At 39.6% G+C, this 23,933-nt stretch overlaps 1 protein-coding gene across 1 annotated transcript; it reads left to right on the top strand.

Annotated features, from left to right (window-relative positions):
• The first annotated feature begins 17,681 nt into the window (after positions 1 to 17,681).
• On the top strand, positions 17,682 to 22,675 carry LOC104431835 (iridoid oxidase-like). The gene is made up of 3 exons (XM_039306839.1): positions 17,682 to 18,245; positions 20,696 to 21,136; positions 22,049 to 22,675. Exons 1-3 carry the CDS (start codon positions 17,739 to 17,741, stop codon positions 22,658 to 22,660), a joined length of 1,560 nt encoding a protein of 519 aa, XP_039162773.1. The 5' UTR covers positions 17,682 to 17,738; the 3' UTR covers positions 22,661 to 22,675.
• The last annotated feature ends 1,258 nt before the right edge of the window (positions 22,676 to 23,933 follow it).

The following is a 23,933-nucleotide window of genomic DNA, read 5'->3' on the forward strand; positions in this document are numbered from 1 at the left end:
ACTCCATGGAGACGTACTAATTGTCGTACATACAAGTGCACATAATCTTCCGATGAGAAATCCTTCTTTACCACTAGAAAATGAGCCGACTTTGTCAATTGGTCGACTATTATCCAAATCGAGTCATTTCCTCTTTGATTCCTTGGTAGTTCTAGAACAAAATCCATGGTAATGTGTTCCCATTTTCATTTGGGAATTCCAAGTGGTTGTAATAATCCACCAAGCTTGCAATGTTGAGCTTTCACTTGTTGACATGATAAGCACTTGGCAAAATGCTTAGCAACATCCGCCTTAATGCCATTCCACCAGTAGTTTTGTCAAAGGTTCTAGTACATCCTCATATTACCAAGGTAGATACTATAATTGCTTCGGTGCACTTCCGCCAAAATTTCTTCCTTGAGCTTATCGTCATTGGGTACACACCAATGTTCACATAATTTCAAGGTTCCGTCTTTCGCAATGCGAAAATCATTTCCTTTCTTATCCCTGGCTTATTTTGAAGCTTTTGAATCTGCAGATTGACTTGCTGGAATGTTTTTATCTTCTGCATTATTTCTTGCTCAATTCTAAGTGTCGCTAGTAAACCCGCAAGTTATCCTATCTCGAGCTTGAAGTTAGAATCTCAGACTTCTTCTAAGAGATTCCATTCTCGAGCCATCATTCGTGCAAGGCATCCGCAACTCGATTTGCTTTGCCAGGATAGTATAATATTTCACAATCATAGTCTTTCAGAAATTCCATCCATTGCCTTTGCCGCATATTCAACTCCTTTTGGGAGAATAAATACTTCAAGCTTTGATGATCAGTGTATATTACGAACCTTTCTCCGTAGAGATAATGTCACAATATCTTCAAAGTGAAAATAATTGCAGCTAGCTCCAGGTCATGAGTTGGGTAATTCAACTCATAGGGCTTCAATTGCTTGGACGCATAGGCCACCACTTTACCATGCTGCATTAACACACAACCAAGTCCCTTATGCGAGGCATCACTGTATATTTTAAAACCTCCTGATCTAGACGGAATTGTGAGCACCGGAGCCGTTGTAAGTTTCCGTTTTAATTCTTGAAAACTTCGTTCACATTTATCCGTCCACTCGAACTTCACATCCTTCCTTAGTAATCGAGTGAGGGGAGTAGCAATGCTAGAGAATCGTTCCATGAATCTCCGATAATATCCAACCAAACCAAGGAAACTTGAAATTTCGAAAACCGTAGTTGGTCTTGGCCAATTTATTACTGCTTCCACCTTGGCAAGGTCTATTGATATCCCTTCACCAGTCACCACATGGCCTAGAAATACCACGCTATTTAACCAGAACTCGCACTTACTGAATTTTGCGTATAGTGCATGTTCTCGAAGTGTTTGCAACACCATTCTCGAGTGTTGCTCATCATCTGTCGTATTCTTTGAATAGACCAGAATGTCGTCAATAAATACTATGACGAAGTGATCCAAGTACAACTTGAATACTTGGTTCATGAGATCCATGAAAGCTGCTAGGGCATTTGTCAAACCAAACGGTATAACGGAAAATTCATAATGACCATACCGAGTTCTGAAGGCCATCTTCAGAATATCTTCTTTCTTGATTCTCAACCGATGATATCCTGAGCGTAAATCAATCTTGGAAAGTACCACCGCTCTTTGAAGTTGATCGAACAAGTCATCGGTTTGTGGCAATGGATACTTGTTCTTGACGGTAACTTAATTCAATTGTCGATAGTTGATACAGAGACATAACGACCCGTCTTTCTTCTTTACGAACAGGACTAGCGCACCCCAAGGTAAGGTACTTGGGCGTACAAAACCCTTACCAAGTAACTCTTGTAATTGCACCTTCAACTCCTTAAGCTCCACCAAAGACATTCGGTATGGCGCTTTAGAAATAGGTTTCGTTCCCAGAACTAGCTTAGTAGTGAACTCTATCTCCCTTTCAGGTGGTAATCCCCGTAGCTCCTTTGGAAATATGTCAAGAAACTCCCGCACCACCGGGATATCATCCAACTTTGGTTCTTCAACTAACTTATTTTCTACGGTTGCTAAGTAACCTCGGCAACCCTTCTTAAGAAGTCGTACTGCTTTTGTTACAGAAATCGAGGCGTTGAGGGTCCTCCTCCATTTTCGATAAATTGATAGTCGATTCCATTAGGTGGACTAAACTTGATTATCTTGCTATAGCAGTCCACTTTGGCTCATTGTTTACGAAGCCAATCCATTCCAATAATAGCATCGAAATCACACATATCTAATACGGCTAAATCTATTCTTCCCTCTTGTCCACTTATGACAATTCTACATTCCTTACATTCCATAGTGGACAACATTTCATGTCTCATCGGGGTGGATATACTAAGAATCATCGTAAGGGGTTTGAGCTTCAATCCTACCGTACGCACAAATCTCTCTGATACAAAAGAATGCGTTGCACCCGTATCAAACAAGACATAAGTTGGATGATTGTGTAAAGAGACCGTACCTGTGATAACGGTCTTGGAGTTCTCTGCTTCTCCTTGTGTCACTGCATACACTTGTCCTTGAGCTAAAGGACAATTATGTTGCGTAGAACTCCACTGGATGTCATCGGCTGTTGTTGTGATGGCAGTAAAATTTGTCACCTTTGAGGGCAATCCCTCAACATATGGCTGGGTTGGCCACAACCATAACATACTCATTTTTCTAGCTAAACAAGGGGCATTACCATGCCGTTTTCCATAGTTACGGCATACTTTAGACAACACCACATTCGCTTTATGCTTCTTACTCTTTTTAAACATGTGCTTTCCTCCTAGCGTGAACCTTTTGCCTTGTCATTGATTAGGATGGAAGGTCAAATAAGAAGACCTCCCTTGGAAATTTGATGCCGCGACGCGTTCTTGCCAATCCTTTTCAACCAACTAAGCCCGTTCATACAATTCATTATAATCTTTAAGATTTAAGGGTACCAGCTAACTTCGAATGTTAGGTTTGAGGCCATATTTGAATCTTTTAGCTCGATCAATTGGGTTCTCAATCAATCGAGAAGCATACTTCGATAATTCGGTAAATTTGGCCTCACGCTAATCCACTATCATGTTTCACTAGTGCAAGTGCAAAAATTCGGCCATCTTTCTATCTCGAGCACTTTTAGAAAAATACTTGTTGTTAAAGGCCTGCACAAAGGCATCCCAAGTCATAGGAGCACCTTTAGGAAATATTATCCTCTTAGTGGCTCTCCATCAATGACTGGCGTTACCTTGTAATCGATACACTACCAAGGTCACTTTATCCTCATTAGAACACCTTAAAAGATCAAAGATTTTCTTGAGCTCTTCAATCCAGGATTCAGCCTCATCAATGTTTCCGGTTCCAGCAAACTTTGGAGGCTTTAATTTTAGGAACTGTTCGACCAATCCACTCTTTGGATGGTCTCCATTTTCATCTCCATTTGAGGTGTTAGTGGAAATAGAGGCTTTCTGCTATTGAACTTGCTGTTCCATCAAGCTCCCAACATTGGTCAGAACTTGCAGAATTCCATCAAGTCGAGGGTCCTACCTTGATTTTCCTTTCAAAGCATTCGGGTCGAGCTAATTTTCCATGGGTAGTCACTGGGTCTTGGGAACTCATACTAGTTACTAAGGAATACGGCTATAGAGTTCTAGAGGATTTATCTACAATACAATCAAAATCAGTAACTTTCATAAAAAAGAAAAAAGAAAAAAAAAAGAACATCAAGCAAACAATCATATATCATGCATGTGATCTTCCTAATTTTTTATCCCACGCTTCCCAACACACCTTATGACTCCCGGTAATAACACCTACTCTGATACCACAACCTGTCACAACCCCCTTTACTTAGAGGTTGAGCTGCATGTTATTTTGCGACATCCCAGGCTTTGTCGCCATCCCGAATTCATTTGCTTCTTATTTATGCACATGTGGAAAGCGTAAACATACAATCCCCAACGCAAATAACATGGAAACATGAGATACAAACACAAAACACAACTAGCATATTTCATATATTACATGAATAGTGATGATTATAAGCCTATCTTACATACAAAAGTAGCTTTGGGTATCCTTGTCTTTGCTACAATGAGTTCTAACCAAAATTGGGAACCCTTCTTCTATTACATAGGGCCAGTACGCTTAACTTAGTCCAAATTCTCGGACGATTCATTCATATCACTGAGATTCGGGTTCAGGTTGTTAAACTCACGGAGATTTCCTATCCATATGTCCTCATATTTCCTATACCAGGCTTCGAAATGCATTGGGACAAGCTCACCCAGGCTCTTTTCTATCCATACAACGGATGACACTTTGTAATAAGTAATATCAGTTTCTACATCTACCATGTCCGTAGTAGTGGTATATATCTTTATAAGGCAACCAAAATACATAGTAGCTATGATTCTAAGTACCTGTAAAAGAAATAGGGGTGAGTACTTGGAATACTCAGTAAGTATAGCCTCTGGCCTTCGTATAGAACATTGATTCATCATCAACACTAATCAATCATTTCATGCAAACCATGACAGAGGCAAATCAACTACAAAGATGCAACCAAGCTTCAAGCACAAATGAATGACAATTCTTGCAATCATTTGTGCATATGATGCATGCCCTGAGCTCATGCACTCTAGCCTTTCTTTCTTGCTCATGCATGCCATGCTTATTTAGCTTTTCTCTTATGCTCCCAAGTCTTCCCGAAGCCGTCTTAGGACTCGAACCCAATACAATTCGGGCTTTTTAACCGAGCTTCTGGCTTTTTGCGGGCTTCTGGGACTCAATCCTAGTTAATATGCTCGGGACTTGAACCCAAGTCTTATGCCAGCCTCTGGGACTTGAACCCAAGTCTTATGCTAGCCTCTGGGACTCGAACCCAGTTCTTGCTAGGAATTCAGGGATTCAAACCCTATTCTTATCTTTTCTTATGTTTGCTCAAGCACGAATCCCTTCTTGAGGATGTACTCGAGTCTTATGCACATGCCATGAACTATGTACTTTATGCTCAAACATGATGTACGTACCATGAAATCATGAATTTTCTCATCAACAATATCACGAATGAGCCTAAGCCCAAAGCCTTATTCGAGTAACAAGTATAAAGAAACCCCGCACCAATCCAAGACATGAATTTAGTACGCCTCAATACTGAATCACATCTTATGGCTATGGGCGAACCTCAACTTGTACTAAACAAAAGCAATGAACCATGACTTCATTCTAGTCACACAAGGAATTCAAGAACATGAACAAGTTATAGAATATATCAAACATTCAAGAATCAATTGACCTACCCTCGGCTTGTTCAAGAGATGATTTCCTAGAGTTGAAGACGTCCCGAATGTTACTAAAAGAAGGGAGAAACTACACTTACCTGGATGAATCTCGAACTACACAAGATGGGCAGCTTGCTTTGATGACCGAAAGAGTGAGAGAGTGGGCGTGAGAGGAGGGGCGACTAAGGAGGAGGAAGAAGGAGGAAATGGGAGCAAGGTGAGGAAATGAGAAGAGGCTCCTCCTATTTATAGCCCTTGGTATCATCATTACTAAGCCAAGCGGTTCATTCCAATGTTTTCAAGTGTCCCACCTAAATTCTTTAGGTGGCAAGTCTACCTTGCCTCATGATTACACCTAGAAGATGAGTTGGCCAAGCCGAAGGCCTTGCTTGGCAATTCAAGCTCCTAGGCATCATCGATTATGGCCTACTTTTCGCTCTTCCATTGGTCCACCTATATGCCGCATTTAATGGACATTTAATGAAGCTTGACAATAATTGTACTATAGTTGCCAACTCGGCAATTCTAGAACATTCAATTATTAATGAAGGCTTGTGTGTCGCTCTCTAATTGGTCCACTTATGTGCCACCCTTTTTAGAATCTTCAAAGATATTTTGGCCACCATCATGACTTTTGATTATTCAAAGAACAACTCACCCCTTCATTTAATGAGGGGCTTCTAGAATTTTCCTTACTTTTGTGTTTTTCTTCATTAATAAGGCGGTCTAGAGAATTCTATCATCAAAGTTGGTTCTGGGACTGGAGAAGGGATTATTAGGTACACCTCAAAAAATGAAATCACATACACCCGAGGTTCGCCCATCACGCCTCATATTCGCCCAAACCGTTCCTTTGGACGGTCAGTCAGCTAATAGGGTCGGTTGTTCTTTGATCGGTTCGAGACTAATTCTAAGGCTACCCATGGCCTAGCACTAAGCCAAGAAACATATGGACCTTAGAATTGGTGATGGAAAACCCGGGTCTATCCTTGGGCTCATTTTGGTTGGCACCCGATCACCAGTAGGGCTCATGGTCGGTGCATTACCGATCCATGATCGAACATCACTAATTCAAGATTTTGTTCCGATCACTAAGAATTAAATAGGGAATGATGCATTTTTGGTTAGAAGATGATCACATTTGATCAATTTGGATCATTCATGTATAAGTGCATAATTGGGCGGAATCACTCGCGACCAGAAACTACAACTGGTCCGATCAACCCATGACCATCCGTCAATGCAAAATCATCCCGTGACCAATTCTCGTGATCAAAAAGTCATCTTATGAGCTGGTAATCCTATCCAATCGGTATGGTCGATAGAAATTCACGGCCGACACCTCAACCAATTCATGACCGGTCAATCGGTCGGTCGATCAGTTAGTCGGACCATGACCGATCCCTGATTCCTTGCCATCGAACTGATCGATCCATGGCCGATGTGTGGTATCCGGAAATTTTGACGACCCTCAAATATGTGACAGTCCCTAACTGAGCGACGAAAGTATCGTCGAACGGTGTTATCAACACCACAACGGACATCATTTTGTTATCGTCATCGGACCAATGTGCCTTGTTTAGTAATGGTCCGATCGTCGAATAAATCATAGTCTTATTGGAAACCTTGCATACGTTCAAGCGAGACCAAGACTCATTCCAAATGATTCTCGACCCTGCCAACTCGGGTATGCCAGTGAAGAAACACCCAAGGATCGGCCACCGGGAGCTGCCCATTTTCTCATGTGCATGAGAAATAGGAAACCTCGAATACTTCATGCACGTTTATATTTTTCTATAGGCAGCTAACAAAAGGAAGATTGGATCACGCATGGGGGCTGTTTTCCCATCCAAGCTGCCCTACGAATTTGTGTTTATTGACTAAAGAAGTCAATTAACTTAAGAGAACGTCTAAAAGCGTGCATGCGGACGTGAGGAATCGTAACCACCGAAGGACAGCTCCATATTGCTTTTCTTTTATATGGCCGGTCAATTATGGAAGAGGATTATTGATTAAACGCCAGGTTGCTCTTCTTTCGGTGGACAAAAAAAAGGGAGGATGTGGCTTTGCGGAAGACACGCCCTGTATGAGGAGTCGAGTTGGCTCGGCAAGGAGAGGGACTCGCATGCAGGAGGCCACGTACACCCCAGCTGTCTTCGGTTCCTGCACCCACCGAAAGAAGCCCCATGCAGTTGACTAAATTGTCAACAAAGTGAGGAACAAAACCCTCGTACACAGAGGGGAAGAGAGAGAAGGAACCGAATGAAACTTGGGCAAAGAGAGAAACCGAGAGTGAGCAGCGAGCGGGTGAATGGGGAAGAAGAAGAAGGGACCGCCTTCTGCCATGCTCGAGCTGCCGCCGTCGATGCCACTAGTCTCCGCCGCCGTTGAGCCGAGCCCGAGACCCACGAGCCCCTGTTTTTGGCCAGCAATCGAGTAGAGAGGTTTAAAGGCAAGTAGAAGTTCTTCAATCTATGTTTTGCTTGCTGTTTTATCTAGCTAAGAGTTGGTAGATGTGAGAAAATGTGGAATTTGGAGTTGCATGTCGATTTGTGACGAAGGAGATGAAGCTGGACTAAGAAACCGAGCAAAAACAGAGCATGCATTGTGGATTTCGAATTTGAGATGGAACAAGAATTTAAAAATCTGACTATGGAGGGTTTTGGAAGTAATAAGGCTGTGTTACAGTGTAATACACTTGTATCTATTTGACTGTGGATGTTGGAGGTCGAAATTTAAGGAGTAGGAGAAACTCTCATTAGGTTAATGGACTGTTTTGTGGAGAACAGTGTGACCCTCGGTGACCTTTTGATTTTTCTGTAATTATCTAGCCACAATTTGATTTCGAGTTCTTGATGAAAGTTTTAGGGCATATCCTCATGAATAACATATCAAAAATTCAGATAAAAAGAACAAGGTATGACCATCAAAATAATTTTCCTATGAAAATATCAAATCTGGAATTTTTACAGAATGATGGTTAAGAAGAAAATCGAGATTTTACCCTCATTACATAAGGAATATGACCTAGTGGCCTTCTTGAGATTTGTTTCTATAGGTTTCTTGGATAATGTGTCAAAATTTCATAATTTTCTGAGCCCGTTTAGTAATTAATTCGGAATTGTTACCAGAACTGCACAATTGTAGAAATTAAGCTGCTATTTCGAGATTTCCACAGAAATTGTCCTATAAGAAGTATGGTTTTCGAATTGCTATGTGACTTGGTGATGCTGATGGTGGGATATTGTGATTGATAAAAGGTTCATGAGATATCTTGTTTGACATATGATGATGCATTTGTGAATTAAAATGCGATTTGTTTGATAAAAGGTTCATGAGATATCTTGTTTGATATATGATGATGCATTGGTGAATTAAAATGCGATTTGTTACCCATTGAACCCTCGGGTTAATGATACCCCGGGAGTCGGGAGGTCCAAAGGATCGGGAGAGTCGATGCCTTGTGGATGCCTAGTGGCCCTAGGAGGCTGAATGCCGAAGGTTTTTCCCCGGGAGCTTCGGGATGCCCGGTTGTATGCTTGTCGGTACGTAAATTCAAATGGCCAGGGTAACCATTTTCATGGGAGGCCCTCGAGGTTCCTCGTGATGCCAGGTGGGGTATGAGATGCTTGGAGGCGTGATTCGCTCCAGATGCCCGGTGGCCCTAAGTGGCTAAATGCCGGAGGCTTTCGCGATGCCTGGAGGGATGCGAATGCCGAGGGACGCAAGCACTGATCCTCCGGGAATGAAACCCTTTTGAATGATAAATTGAATGATTCTACTATAAATGTGTGGGGTCTGGATATAAGACCGAGTGTATGGCATGGAACGGAACATGATATTTTAGTTTGGCCCTATGATTGAAATTTGTCTATCTTTGATATGTTATCATCACATGGAAGGATTTTATGATTTTGGTGCATACCTATCCTCTATTTCTTGTCTTGTCTACTATACTTGAATCTGGATATTAATAGTAATGCTTGATATAGCTTGATGAATCTTTTATTGCCGAGTGGTTGTACTCACCCCGTTTGGGGACTAACATTTCAGACTAAGTCAAGATACCTTTGCTACCACCGCCACCGGTAGATGGATCGAGTGATTGAATATGACCATGAGGAGGAGGACAGCAGAGGAAGGAACTTTTGGACGCCAACACTGATCGATGGACTTGAAGTATACGACTGTTGGAAAAGATGTCGGTCTTCTTTTGAAGTATAGCCGAGTATAGAAGATTATGGCATTTTGGTGTACCAACTAAAGATGTCCATCTAGTTTTATGTGAATAAAAGTGTTAAGCTTATTACCTATAAATGTGTTTAGTTAGTGTGTATCGCTTTAATTTATGAAAGGGGAGTTGATGGATGTGCTTCCGTTATATATATATTGCGCATGGACCGATTGAGTGATATAAACCCCAAGGACTTATGGACCCACTATAATTTTATGGTATCAGAGTGACATATTATCAGGACAACTGAAAGGAAATTGAACTGTGGCGACCCTGACGAATCAGGGGCCGTTCAGGGGGTGCCACACGATGGCCCATGATTGATCCTTTTAGGACCTTATGACCGATCCTTACGAGGTTGGAATCGAGGATGTTACAGGTACACGGTGTATTCCATGTGTTTATGTTGAGAAAGTATGAGCCAAATCTGGCACATGTGCTCAACTTTGAAGAGATTGAGGTAAATGGCCAAGGGTCGTATATTGAGGAGCCAATGTGGATCGTGGACAAACATGAACAAGTAATCAGAAACAATGCCATTCCCTTAGTCAAGGTCCTATGGAAACACCATGGAACAGAAGAGGCTATTTGGGAAAGTGAAGAAATTATGAAGTGCAAGTACCCTCACTTATTTTGAGTACCTAGGTACGTTATGAAATTTCGGGGAAGAAATTTTAAAGTGGGGAGAAATATAGCATCCTCGATTCCGACCCCGTAAGGATTAACCATAAGGTGCTAAAAGGATCGATCATAGGCCATTGGCCATGGATCGATTGGTTCGATTGGCAAGGAATCACAGATCGATCATGTTTCGATTGATCGACCGACTGATCGACCAGTCCTAAATTGGTCAAGGTATCGACGGTGAATTTCTACTAATCATATTGATGGGATAGGATCACCAGCTCATAAGATGACTTTTTGATCACGAGAATTGGTAATGGGATGATTTTGGATTGGTGGATGGTCATGGGTCGATCCGACCAATCATAGTTTCTGATCGCGGGTGATTCCGCTCGGTTATGCACTGATATACGAACAATCCGAATTGATCAAATGTGACTGTCTTCCAACCAAAAATTCATCATTCCCTATTTAATTCTTAGTGATTGAAATAGAATCTCGAATTGGTGATGTTCGATCATGGATCAATAATGCATCGACCATGAGCCTATCAGTGGATCAAGTGTCGATCAAAATGAGCCTAAGGATAGACCCAACTATTCTGTCACTAATTCTAAGGTCCATGAGTGCCTTGGCTTTGTGCTAGACCTTGGGTAGCCTTAGGACTGGTCTCGAACCGATCAAAGGACAACCGATCCTATTTGTCAACCGACCATCCAAAGGAACGGTTTGGGCAAATATGGGGTGTGATGGTAGAACCTCGGGTGTATGTGATTCAATTTTTTGAGATGTACCTAATGATCTATTCTCCGGTCTCGGAACCAGCTTGGATGATAGAATTCTCTAGACTGCCTTATTAATGAAGAAAAAGACAAAGGTAAGGAAAATTCTAGAACCCCCTCATTAATTGAAGGGGTGAGTTGTTATTTGAATAGTCAAAAGTCATGATGGTGGAAAAAATATCTTTGAAGATTCTAGAAAAAGGCAGCATATAAGTGGACCAATTAGAGAGCGACACAAGCTCTCATTAATGATCGAATGTTCTAGAATTGCCGAGTTGGCAACTATAGTACAATTATTGTCAAACTTCATTAAATGTCTATTAAATGTGACATATAGGTGGACCAATGGAAGAGCGAAAAGTAGGCCATAATCGATGACACCTAGGAGCTTAGATTGCCAAGTAAGGCCTTTAGCTTGACCAACTCATTTTCTAGGTGTAATCATGAGGCAAAGTAGACTTGCCACCCAAAGAATTTAGGCAGGACACTTGGAAACATTGGAATGGACTGCTTGGCTTATAAATGATGACACCAAGGGTTATAAATAGGAGGAGCCCTTCTCATTTCCTCACCTTGCTCCCATTTCCTCCTCCCTCCTCCTCCTTAGTCGCCCTCCTCCTCACACCCTCTCTCTCTCTCCTTCGGCCTTCAAGCAAGCCGCCCATCTTGTGTAGTTCAAGCCTTAGTTCAAGGTTCATCCAAGTAAGTGTAGTTTCTCCCTTCTTTTAGTAATGTTTGAGACGTCTTTGACTCTAGAAAATCCTCTTGTGAACAAGCCGAGGGTAGGTTGATTGATTCTTGGATGTTTGACATATTCTATGACTTGTTCATATACTTGAATTTTTTGTATGACTAGAACGAAGTCGCGGTTCATAGCTTTCGAGCGATACAAGTCGAGGTTCACCCATAGCCATAAATGTGATTTGGTATTGAGGCATACCGAGTTCATGTCTTGGATTGATGCGGGGTCCTTTATGCTTGCTACTCGAGTGGAGCTTTGGGCTTAGGCTCGTTCGTGATGTTATTGATGAGGGAATTCATGATTTTATAGCACATGCATCATGTTTGAACATAAAGTGCATAGTTCATGGCACGTGCATAAGACTTGAGTACACCCTTAAGAAGGGATTTGTGCTCGAGCAAAGATAAGAAGAGATAAGAATGGGGTTTAAGTCCCTGAATTCCTAGCAAGAACTGGGTTCGAGTCCCAAAGGCTAGCATAAGACTTGGGTTCGAGTCTGAGCATATTAATTGGGTTTGAGTCACAGAAGCGGGCAAAAAGCCAGAAGCCCGATTAAAAAGTCCGAATTGAATTGGGTTCGAGTCCCAAGACGGCTTCGGGAAGACTTGGGTTTGAGTCCCGAGCACAAGAGAAAGGCTTAATAAGCATGGCATGCATGAGCAAGAAAGAAATGCTAGAGTTCATAAGTTCAGGGCATGCATTATATGCACAAATGATTGCAAGAATTGTCATTCATTTGTGCTTGAAGCTTGGTTGCATCTTGCAATTGATTTTCCTTCGCCATGGTTTGCAGGAAATGATTGACTAGTGTTGATGATGAATCGATGTTCTATTCAAAGGCCGGAAGCTATACTTACTGATTATTTTAAGTACTCACCCCTGTTTCTTTTATAGGTACTTAGAACCATGGTTACTGTGCATTTTGGTTGCGCTGAAAGATAGATACTACTATGACAGGACGTGATAGATGTAGAAACTAATATTACTTATTGTAAAGTGTCATTCATTGTATGGATAGAAAAGGACTTGGGTGAGCTTGTCCCAATGCATTTTGAAGTCTGGTATAGGAAATATGAGGACATATGGATAGGACCTCTCTGCGGGTTTGACAACCCAACCTCAAATCTTAGTGATATGGATGAACTATCCGAGGCTTCAGACTAAGTTTAGGTGTATCGGCTCTAGGTAAAAGAAGAAGGGTTCCTACTTTTGGTTAGTACCCATCACAGCAAAGACAGGGATACCCCAAGCCACATTTGTACGTAAGAAAGGCTTGTAATCATCACTACTCATATAATATATGAAATATGTTAGTGGTGTTTGTATCTCACGTTTCCATGTTATTTGTGTTGGGAATTGTATGTTTACGCTTTTCACATGTGCATAAATAAGAAGCAAATGAATTCAGGATGGCGACAAAGCTTGGGATGTCACAAAATAACTTGTAGTTCAACCTCTGAGTAAAGGGGGTTGTGACATCAGTGGTACGGACTGACATAGGTGCACCGAAGTAGATCTCTCATCAATTTGTTTCCTAGTACAACAACATTGATGGGGAGTTGGTTGGATCACTTAGGAACTTCGATGGTCCTCCCGGTTTTGACAACAATAGCATGCCAATTGGCAAATTTGTCGATCTGTAGTATAGTAGCATGGATGTTACCTGACCTTCTGAAAGTTATTGTGTTGTATTATGCTTATTATTAGTACTTGTACTAATACTTGGAAAAGGTTTATGAAAGGAAAATTTGTCTTTGTGAATCATTCAACTCATGAGATTTGTTGTAGGGGATGTTGTGAAAATTCCATTGTACTTCCACATGTTAATAATAAATATAATTTATAAATCGGAAAAGACACATCGCGTGATGTTTTGGAACGTCACAAATAGTCCCCATAACAAACACCATAGAAGGATCATTGATAACCCTTCATTTTTATCTCTTGAGTTTCACGGATTTTCTTGAATTCATTTCTAATTGGGCAAATACCAATAGAAAAACTCAAATTGTACTCACTATGACATAAATATCCTAATTTTTTGTCACCAAAAATTCCAAACTTGATACAAATACTCCCAACTTTTTTTATTTCACAACAAAATTCAAACTTATACACGTATGAATTGTCACATTGTATAAGATTTGGGCTTTTTATGACTAAAAACAGTTTAGAGTACTTGCATCATAATTGGCAATTTTAGAATTTTTAGTAACAAAAAGGAAAGTGTGATATTAGTGTATACTGAACACAATTTAGGTTTTTTTATTAATTAATATTTTCTGAGTTGTCGCTTATTAAAAAGAAACAGCGGCGGCATCATCAATGCTGATGTCCACACGTTTTGTTTCTCACGCTCATGGGATCCAATGTCCATGGAGTACCACATGAAGAGACCTTTCAGACACACGAATACTTCTATTTCATAAGAAATCATGCGCGCTTCCGTTCCTTCCCAGGCGTCCGATGGAGCCTGCGAACCGAACAACACCGCTAGTTCATCGAAAGAAGATGGTTCAAAAAATGCGCGCAAATAAAGAATATGGATGAAACCAGCATAGCCAAACATCATCCCGCGTACAATGCACAACCTTCGTGCATGTTTATGTCCTTTATAAGTCCGAGTGAATAGGAGGCAGGGAAGTGAAGTTGCAGAAATGGTAGGCGTGGACTGGTACTAAAGTACCACCTATGTATGTCCTTATTGTGATCCCTCACTTGTTAGAATAATATAAAATTGATTGTTGAAGATTTGAGCATATTGGATTTGTTGTTAGTATTCTTCAAAATGCTTGATCTCTGGTGGGTGTCAGAAGAAGATTGAAGACGAAAGAATATCGGCACAATTTATGGTGGGCTATATTTGAGTAGCCCCTCTACCATTCAATGAGTAAATGCTTTCATATTGAAAAGGGAGGGTCTTGTCTTTTTTTTTTTCTTTTGTCAAAGAACATGAGGTTTCTTCGTAATAAGCAAGGACTTCATGTCTCTGTCTCATTTGTTGTTCATGTGTTTTTTCTTCACTTTGTGGACTATCGGCACGATTTAAGGTGGGCCATGTTTGAGTAGCCCCTCCACCATTCAACAAGGAGTGAATACTTTCATATTGAAAAGGGAGGGTCTTGTCTTCTTTTTTTCTTTTGTCAAAGAACATGAGGTTTCTTCGTAAGAAGCAAGGACGTCATGTCTCTATCTCATTTGTTGTTCATGTATTTTTTCTCCACTTTGACAAAAGAAAAAAAAGAAGACAAGACCCTCCCTTTTCAATATGAAAGCATTTAGTCGTTGAATGGTAGAGGGGCTACTCAAATATAGCCCACCATAAATCGTGCCGACATTCTTTCGTCTTCAATCTTCTTCCGACACCCACCAGAGATCAAGCATTTTGAAGAATACTAACAACAAATCCAATATGCTCAAATTTTCAATAATCAAATTTATATTATTCTAACAAGTGAGGGATCACAATAAGGACATACATAGGTGGTACTTTAGTACTAGTCCACGACTACCATTCTGCAACTTCACTTCCCTGCCTCCTATTCACTCGGACTTATAAAGGGCATAAACGTGCACGAAGGTTGTGCATTGTACGCAGGATAATTTTCAACGATGGTCAACGCTAGATTGACTGGGTTGACATTTTGTTCGAATTTTGTTCTATTTTTTTTTCTAGTTTTGCCCAATTTAAACAAAACCAAACATTTCTTCATGAATTGGATCAAATGAGAAGCAAGTGGGCTATCTCAAGTCGATTAATTGTGCACAAAATTTTTAAATCCATTGAATTCTTATTGAAGGGAGGCCACAAGCTAAACTCATATTTTTAATTGAACCTCAATTGGCCAAATTGAAGCTCAATTATTTCAATTACATTCTAGTCTAGAATGGGCCAAGTCAAATTATATCAATTGAAGCATCTTAGTAGGGTTTTCTAATCTCTGAATAGGTCAAATCAACCGAACTAGAATGTACCCAAGTGAATCTCTCAAAATTGACCCTAGATTTGGACTTATCTCAAGAATATGAGTGAAATGCATACGTTCGTTCGTAGGTCATGAATAATCGATTTTAGTCCCCTAATTAAGGCTCAAAATGGCAATTCGTATTTTAACTCGATAAATTGCGCAATTGAATGCTCCAATAGGTTTCAGATAGTCCCTAAACCAAATGTCAAAGAATGAACCATACCTAATTATGACTAGAATAAAAGTAATTTTATTTTTGATCGATTTAGAACCTAAAACTGAAAAATTTAGAAATCACGATTCTTAATCGAATTTTGTGAAATTTTTGACACAAAAGTCAAATTAGCATTAAAAGAAATATATTTGTGTATTTTTTTTTGTCAAAGGTTTGACAAAAAGTCAACCGTTTAGTTGACTTTTCTTAAAAAGTTGATTTTTTGGTCAAATCTTTGAATCTTCAAGAAATTCATTTGAAAAAAAGTGAAATTAAAGCTAAGTGGAATTTTTTTGGCAAAAAGTCAATTTTTGACCTGAGGTTAACTTTTTGTTGACTTTTGGTCAAAGGGCTGACCAAAAAGTCAACCCGAAAGTCAACAGTTTGACTTTCTGGGTTTTTCTTGAAAATGAACTAAAAACTGTTTAAAAATGACAATGCAAAAGAACGAAATGAAAAACGACATTTTTTTGGTCGAGAGAACAGAAGGCAGGGAAGTGAAGTTGTAGAAATGGTAGTCGTGCACGTTTATGTCCTTTATATAATGCACAACCTTCGTGCACGTTTATGTCCTTTATAAGTCCAAGTGAACAGAAGGCAAGGAAGTGAAGTTGCAGAAATGGTAGGCGTGGACTGGTACTAAAGTACCACCTACGTATGTCCTTATTGTGATCCCTCACTTTTTAGAATAATATAAAATTGATTGTTGAAGATTTGAGCATGTTGGATTTGTTGTTAGTATTCTTCAAAATGCTTGAACTTTGGTGGGTGTCAAAAGATTGAAGACGAAAGAATATCGGCATGATTTATGGTGGGTTGTGTTTGAGTAGCCCCTCCACCATTCAACAAGGAGTAAATGCTTTCATATTGAAAAGGGAAGGTCTTGTTTTTTTTTTCTTTAGTCAAAGAACATTAGGTTTCTTCGTTCGTAAGAAGCAAGGACTTCATGTCTTTGTCTCATTTGTTGTTCATATGTTTTTTCTTCACTTTGTAGAGTTTCTTGTTTTCTATCTGATCTTAGTTAAGCTATGCACACATCTAACCACTTTAAAAGGCTGTGGACTTCAAATCTGTGGCTATACAGAAGCAAAGAGCATTCTCATTTCCATTATTTCTCTCTCCAGTCTTCATTTGTGCCTTGTTCCAAACTTCCAAAATTTGTCATATTCTTTTTGGTTCCACCATCACTGTTGGAGGGATCATCAACAATAAATCTCTCTCGCATTCAATTTCTGGGTGCGCATAATCTACATACTGGCCAAAGCCGTTTCCTACTCGAGCCTCTCTAGAGTCACCATCGATAAAAATTTTAGCTGTCAAGCCCGCTGTTCTCATGCTACTTCATCCCTAGTTGAAGAGTGTAGGAGATACCTAATCTCCATGAGATAAACGGATAACTCACTTGAATTGACACCTAATTATTAAACTATCATGCCTCTAGTTTATATGTGCAGGAGGAACGCCACGAGAAAAATAAATTGATAAAGCAATCCGTGAAATCCAAGTAAGAACAAGACATCAATATATTGAATATTGAATTAAAGTTATACGGCTTGATTGCACAAATTAAGAGTTAGAAGATTAGATTGCATAATTTATGTAAATTTTTGGACCAAAAATGAAATTATTATGATGATGTAAGAATCGAGTTTTACCTATTTCGATGAAATGGATGGATAACAAGAATCAACGTGACCAGCATGTTTACCCATTTTCATTGCCAAAAGATAAATTAATGTTTTCTCCCGTATTTCTTTTATTTATTGTTCTGGGGTTGCTTTCTTGTGAACAGGATAAGAGTGTCTATTTATATGGTGTTTTCCGTGCAATGATCGCAGAAGCGTAAGGTGAGAAATAGCTCAAAGGTTAGTGTCGCGACCTAAATTGGTGTCAACAGCTAGCCAATGGAGTCCTGCTCTATTTCGCTCTTTTGGCTCGGCCTCCTCCTCCCGACACTTCTAGTTTTCCTTCTCAACCGTCGGAAGCGCACCAAGCTTCCCCCTCAGCCCCCAGCATGGCCCGTGATCGGCAACATCCTCGACCTCGGGACCATGCCGCACCAGAACCTCCACAACCTCCGAGCCAAGCATGGGCCTGTCTTGTGGTTGAAGCTCGGTTCCGTGAACACCATGGTGATCCAATCAGCTCGAGCGGCCATGGAGTTATTCAAGGGCCATGACTTCGTGTTCGCGGACCGCAAGTGTTCCCAAGCGTTTACTGCTCTCGGCTATGACCAAGGCTCGCTCGCTCTTGGTCGTCATGGTGACTACTGGCGCGCTCTCCGGCGTCTCTGCTCCGCGGAGCTCCTCGTGAACAAGCGCGTCAACGATACGGCCCACCTCAGGCAAAAGTGTGTCGACAGCATGATCATGTATATAGAAGAAGAAATGGCAGTCAAACAAGCAACAAAGGTTATTTCTTAAGTACTTGGTGTCATTGCTGACTCTGTGTCCTATGTGTCGCTTCGAATGGTTGAAGTTATAGCTTTTAGAAAAGTAAAAAAGCAACAGGGAGAGATAGATGAACTTATCTTAAATTCCATATAAATAAGATCAAGGTCCTATACCCTACCCAATATTTTTACTAGGGTCACAACCCTTAATTATTTATTAATATGAAGAAAAAGCTAAGAAGACGGTCCGATCACTATTTAGGAAACCACGAGGACACGCTGACCACAAATCTCCGTTGTGGGATATTAGCAACAAGAATATAACATTTTCAAAATTCAATTGCCAAAAAATGACTTTCATAGAGTAAAATCAGAAAAAGTTAGACCATATAAACATAATATACATTGAGCCCATGACTACACACCTGTAGGAAACCAAAGCTTGTTTAAGATTTGTCAAATTAGAATTTCTAAGGTTTGTGTTTCATTATTATTACTAAATTATTGTAATAGGTAAAATATAACATCTTCATATCCCTTCTCTAATATGTCACTGGCACGAAATTATCTACTCTCTCATGATGATCGATGTCTACACAAATTTAAACTATGTGCTACTAGTTTCTGGTTTAGGTGTGACTAGGGCTACCGAAGCAATAACTCGAACATGAGCAACATGAAAGCAGAGAAATGATGGGGAATCAAAACATACATAGTTTTTATCTGAGAAAACATTCTATCTTGCCTTTTAGGCGATGGTTCTTCATTTGCCATCTTGAAGTGTACTACCCCTATATATTTGAAGTCGTTTTCTAGATAGCATTGGATTCATATAATTTTTTACTTCTAAATTTCAATTAAAATTTTTATTTTCCTTTGAGAGTCATTCATGACATTCTACAAATTAATTTTGGTACAAGCACAGAATCTAAAATTGATAAGAAAAGTTGGTGTTGCGTTAACTTTGGTTTCTTATTATGCTAAATGATTATACTATGTATATTATTATTCTTCTTTAAACGGCCTTAATTTTTGTGGCTTACATCACAAGAGGCAATCTTGACAATTGATTTTGAAAGTTATATACTTTGGTTTCAAAATTTCCCACACTTGAAATATGTGATCAGTATATCTGTCAGCTGACAACACCGTCTTCTTAGCATGGCCTATTAATATAGGTAAAGAAAGCAACCTACAACTAGACTTAACTTCTTGCACTTCCGCAAAATGTTCAATTATATATTTTTTAGTTCAAGTTGGCCCTCCTCTTAAATATGTAGATTGAATATTTACGAGGAATGTCGCGCCAGCACTATACGTTGGCACTAACTAAGCTAATTTATTTGGTGAATGAATTTTTTTTTTCTAAACATAGTTCTGATATGGGTAAGAAAAATAAATAAAAAAATTAAAAAAAATCTAACTAATAGTTCTGATATGGCTAGCTGGCTAGGGTAGACCGCAGTTTCGAGGCACGACGTGGATCGTTGGGTGCTCGCCGTTCGCGAACGCCACCTCCCGTGCAAGCACACCCTTGCCACCTTAGCGACGAGTCGCCTCCATCCTTAATTCAGCATAGCCTCCATTCACGAACGTCTCCCCTAGTTCACTCGCGACACTTCTGTTTTTCATTTCTTCTTTTGCAAATTTCCTTATTTTTGATTTGTTGATATTTATGTTATTTTTTAATTTCCTTATTTGTGATTTTTTTGTTATTCTATTTTAAGTTTTTCAAAAAGAGAAATGATTGCATGACAGTCTTTAATATACTATAAGAATAACAGTCAATTCTAAATCACAAAAATCAAATCATAAATAATTATAAATTATTATAAAACTCATTTTTTAAAGAATTTATGATTCGCAGTATATTGTTATTCTCATAATCCTTTCAAAAACTTATGTAGGTTTACCGTGTTGACATTCAACGAGACTTAATTGCCATTTCAACATTTATGTTTCCTTTTAAATGGAAAGACCAAACCAAATAAGAACGTATATAATTTAGGGATCTAATTCCACCGGAAAAAAAAAGGGACCTAATTAAACCCTTTGTAAAAGTTTAGGGATTACCTATACTTCTATTTTTTTTTTTTTTTTTTTTTGTGTACTGTAATTGACAAAGTCAACAAATTAAATACTAGTGTAAATAACTCAATTTACCAAAGAGCTACTGGAATTTAATTTGTCTTTCAGTCGAACTCGCTTTCTTTTTTTGGGGTTCGAGTCGAACTAGAGTGGCTAAACTGTTGAATTATGTAAAGCTCCAGTGGCTTTATCATCGAATTGCGTAGGTAAACTTTCGTGTTGGACATTGAAGCATACACAGTAAGTCAAGGAGCTTACGAGCAGTTTAGAGATTGGTTCCTCTTGATTTGACTGCATCTTTCCTTTAACTAGTTGCACGACTTGGTACAATCTATTTTTCTCATGTCTAATTTTTGTTAAGTGTGGTTATACATCATCTGATTAGAATTAATCATAAAGAAATTTTATTTTTATGAAGGGCAAGGAATCGACTTATCTCACTTCCTCTTTCTCCTGGCATTTAATGTGGTGGGCAACATGGTGCTCTCACGGGATCTATTGGACCCAAAATCGAAGGATGGGCCCGAGTTCTACGACGCCATGAACCGGTTCATGGAGTGGGCTGGCAAGCCCAACGTAGCCGACTTCATGCCATGGTTGAAATGGTTGGATCCGCAGGGGATCAAGGCAGGCATGGCGAAGGACATGGGTCGAGCCATGAGGATAGCCGAAGGCTTTGTGAAAGAGAGGTTGGAGGAGCGAAAGCTAAGGGGAGAGATGAGAACAACGAATGATTTCTTGGACGCAGTATTGGATTATGAGGGCGATGGAAAAGAAGGCCCTCACAAAATCTCTTCCCAGAACATAAATATAATCATTCTGGTGAGTTTGCTCCTCTCTTCCACGTTTAACATGACCACACTTAGAGACATTAGGTCGAATTCGGTTGATTAAGTGGCCCGACAAACTTAAGTGACCTTTATGTCTTCGTAGATTAACAACTAGGGTCACATCACGCATTACGGAGAAGTTTTAGTAGCTTACTTAATAAATCAATCATGGTGCTGTCTAAGCACTGATTTTTCTTTTCATTAAAATAAACTAAAATCAATCTTATGTCTTCGTCAAGCAATTTAACTAGTTATTATAAAATTACCAGGTTAGTCAAGTCAATGTCAATCAAGTCGAGAAATTTTGACATTGGCTTACAAAATTTGGCTGAAATCAAATTGATTGCAAGGATAAAACCAGTGCAAATAATTATTGCAATCAAACTCTTAGGCGGGAATAATTTTCAAAGCCGTTGACGGACAATTGCAGTAAAGTAATTATTGCTGAGACTATAAGAAGCGCACATCTTAATGGAAACGCGCAGACATAAGAAGAACAAGCTTTACTTATGTTAATCCATTTTGCACTCTTGCAAATCTTTTTCAGTTATTTCCCAGCAACCTATTTCTTGCCATTCCAGTTGTTTATTTCCTTTGTCAATCAAGCACTTGCCCCATCTCTTTCATAAATACTTCTGTTGTCACTGGTGGATTCATTTCGTCAACTTCAAGTTCTTGTTCCTTTCTTTGTGTGCCAATCATCTGCCAATTCGAAGAATAGGAACTGCTGTGTTTGATCAGGATTGTTGATCAGGTGAAGCATGATAATTTTTACTATTGAGCTGACGATTCGAGGGTGACCTTTTCCAGCCAAAGAGAATCTCTTAATTATAGGACGAAACTCGGACACTTGTGGTATCCAAGACCTCATCTTTGTACTAAATGGGTCTACTTGATGGTGCAGGAAATGTTTTTCGCCGGATCGGAGAGTACAAGTAGCACCATCGAGTGGGCGATGGCGGAGCTACTCCGCCAACCCGAGTCGATGAAAAAGGCCAAAGATGAGATTGACCAGGTTGTGGGGTTGAACAGAAAGCTCGAAGAAAATGACACGGAAAAGATGCCATTTTTGCAAGCCGTGGTGAAGGAAACCCTAAGATTGCATCCCCCATTACCTTTACTTATCCCACGAAATGCTCTAAAGGAAACCAAATTCATGGGTTTTGATATACCCAAAGATACCCAGGTTTTCGTGAATGCATGGAGCATTGGAAGAGACCCCGATGCTTGGGAGGACCCATTGGCATTCAAACCAGAGAGGTTCATGGGATCTAAAATTGACTACAAGGGTCAAAACTTTGAGCTAATTCCATTTGGATCAGGCAGAAGAATATGCGTCGGACTTTCATTGGCGGATAGGGTGCTTCATCTTGGTCTTGCAACACTGCTTTACCATTTCGATTGGGAACTAGGCGATGGTTCAACTCCAAAGACCCTCGACATGAAAGAGCGGGTGGGAATAACACTTAGAAAGCTCCATCCTTTGAAAGTGATACCTAAGAAATGTAGCGTGTGAGGTATATTACCCTAAGGTTATTATAATGTTATCGTGTCAAGGATTAAAAAAGCTGTCCAAGAAAGACTTCTTAAGAACGATGTCATCCCTGCACAAATATCTTAGGGAAACTACAAGTTCTTATGTTAGCATTTGGGTCCCATTTGAATTGTATGACTTGAGCATGTAGCAGGGTAGCTCCCCTGCCCTTTATACCATCAATAAAACCTCACTTGTCGAAAAAGAAAATTACTCTACATTTGGCTCCACACTTAGAGTCCACAAAATGGACATTTGCGATGAACTGGATTCACTAGACGCAAGACTGTACAATAGATTCCCGAATCATATACTATAAGCGGTTTCTAGTGGGTGATGGTGGAGCGATCAAAGAGAGCAATATAAAAGAAAAGTAACAGGAAGATACTGTATGATCTTGTCGGATCTTGTCAAATCCATATGGACAATTGATCACGTGGACTCTGCAGTAGGACCCAGTCGGTGTTGGTTCACGTGTTTTGTCACTATTGCAAATTATTCTAAAATAAACACAAGATTGCAAATTTGCTGAAGAAGGCTGTAGATACGTCTTGATTCATTCTCATGATCCATCCGTATATAATCCAAAAGCATATATATTTGGGCACCCCTCGAATACCCCTTTGAACTTCTGACCAATTAATTTACTTAAGTAAGTTCACCTTTTACTTTTCCGTGGCGGCTACTTAATTAAATTCTTGCTAGGACCGATCGACTACATGTAAAATGAATGCATCAACAAAATATACTTGACCAAAACAAAGAAAATCAGTTAAAAATCACGGTTCCATTTATGTCCATCATCTAAAATCATTTGCAAGCTTAGACTTAGCTCAATAATAAACGCCATTTGGAATGATTCACTAAAAACATTTCCTCAACAAAGATGTTCAAAATCATTTGCACTTCATGGACCTAGTTCATGATAGATTAAGAATCCACTATCTTGAGTTCAAGAATTTGGCTACCACAAATTTCTCAGCTTTGTATTTCTTTTCTAAGGATTCCCATAATTGTCTAATAGTTTCAATGTTACAATAAACATGATACAAGGAATTTGCTAGATAGTTAAGGATATAGTTTCAGCATAGGAAATCCTTGTGCTTCCAAGGCTCCAGCTCCCCAAGCGTCGTGACATCTTTTGCTCATCTGGACTAATTATTGAGCACACCTCTAATGAGTACTTGACTAAATTCAGTGTGGTCAATAAAAGAACATCTTCTATTACCGTTGCTTAAAGCCCACACTAGTTAAC

This window comes from Eucalyptus grandis, chromosome 2, assembly GCF_016545825.1.
Source record: "Eucalyptus grandis isolate ANBG69807.140 chromosome 2, ASM1654582v1, whole genome shotgun sequence".
Classification (NCBI taxonomy): Eukaryota; Viridiplantae; Streptophyta; class Magnoliopsida; order Myrtales; family Myrtaceae; genus Eucalyptus; species Eucalyptus grandis.

Bases quoted from the DNA above. Each gene is read 5' to 3' on its own strand.
- LOC104431835 (XM_039306839.1), top strand. From the start codon at position 17,739: ATGGAGTCCTGCTCTATTTCGCTCTTTTGGCTCGGCCTCCTCCTCCCG. The intron at 18,246-20,695 runs GTTATTTCTTAA...TACATCATCTGA, and splicing joins CAGTCAAACAAGCAACAAAG to TTAGAATTAATCATAAAGAA. The intron at 21,137-22,048 runs GTGAGTTTGCTC...TTGATGGTGCAG, and splicing joins ACATAAATATAATCATTCTG to GAAATGTTTTTCGCCGGATC.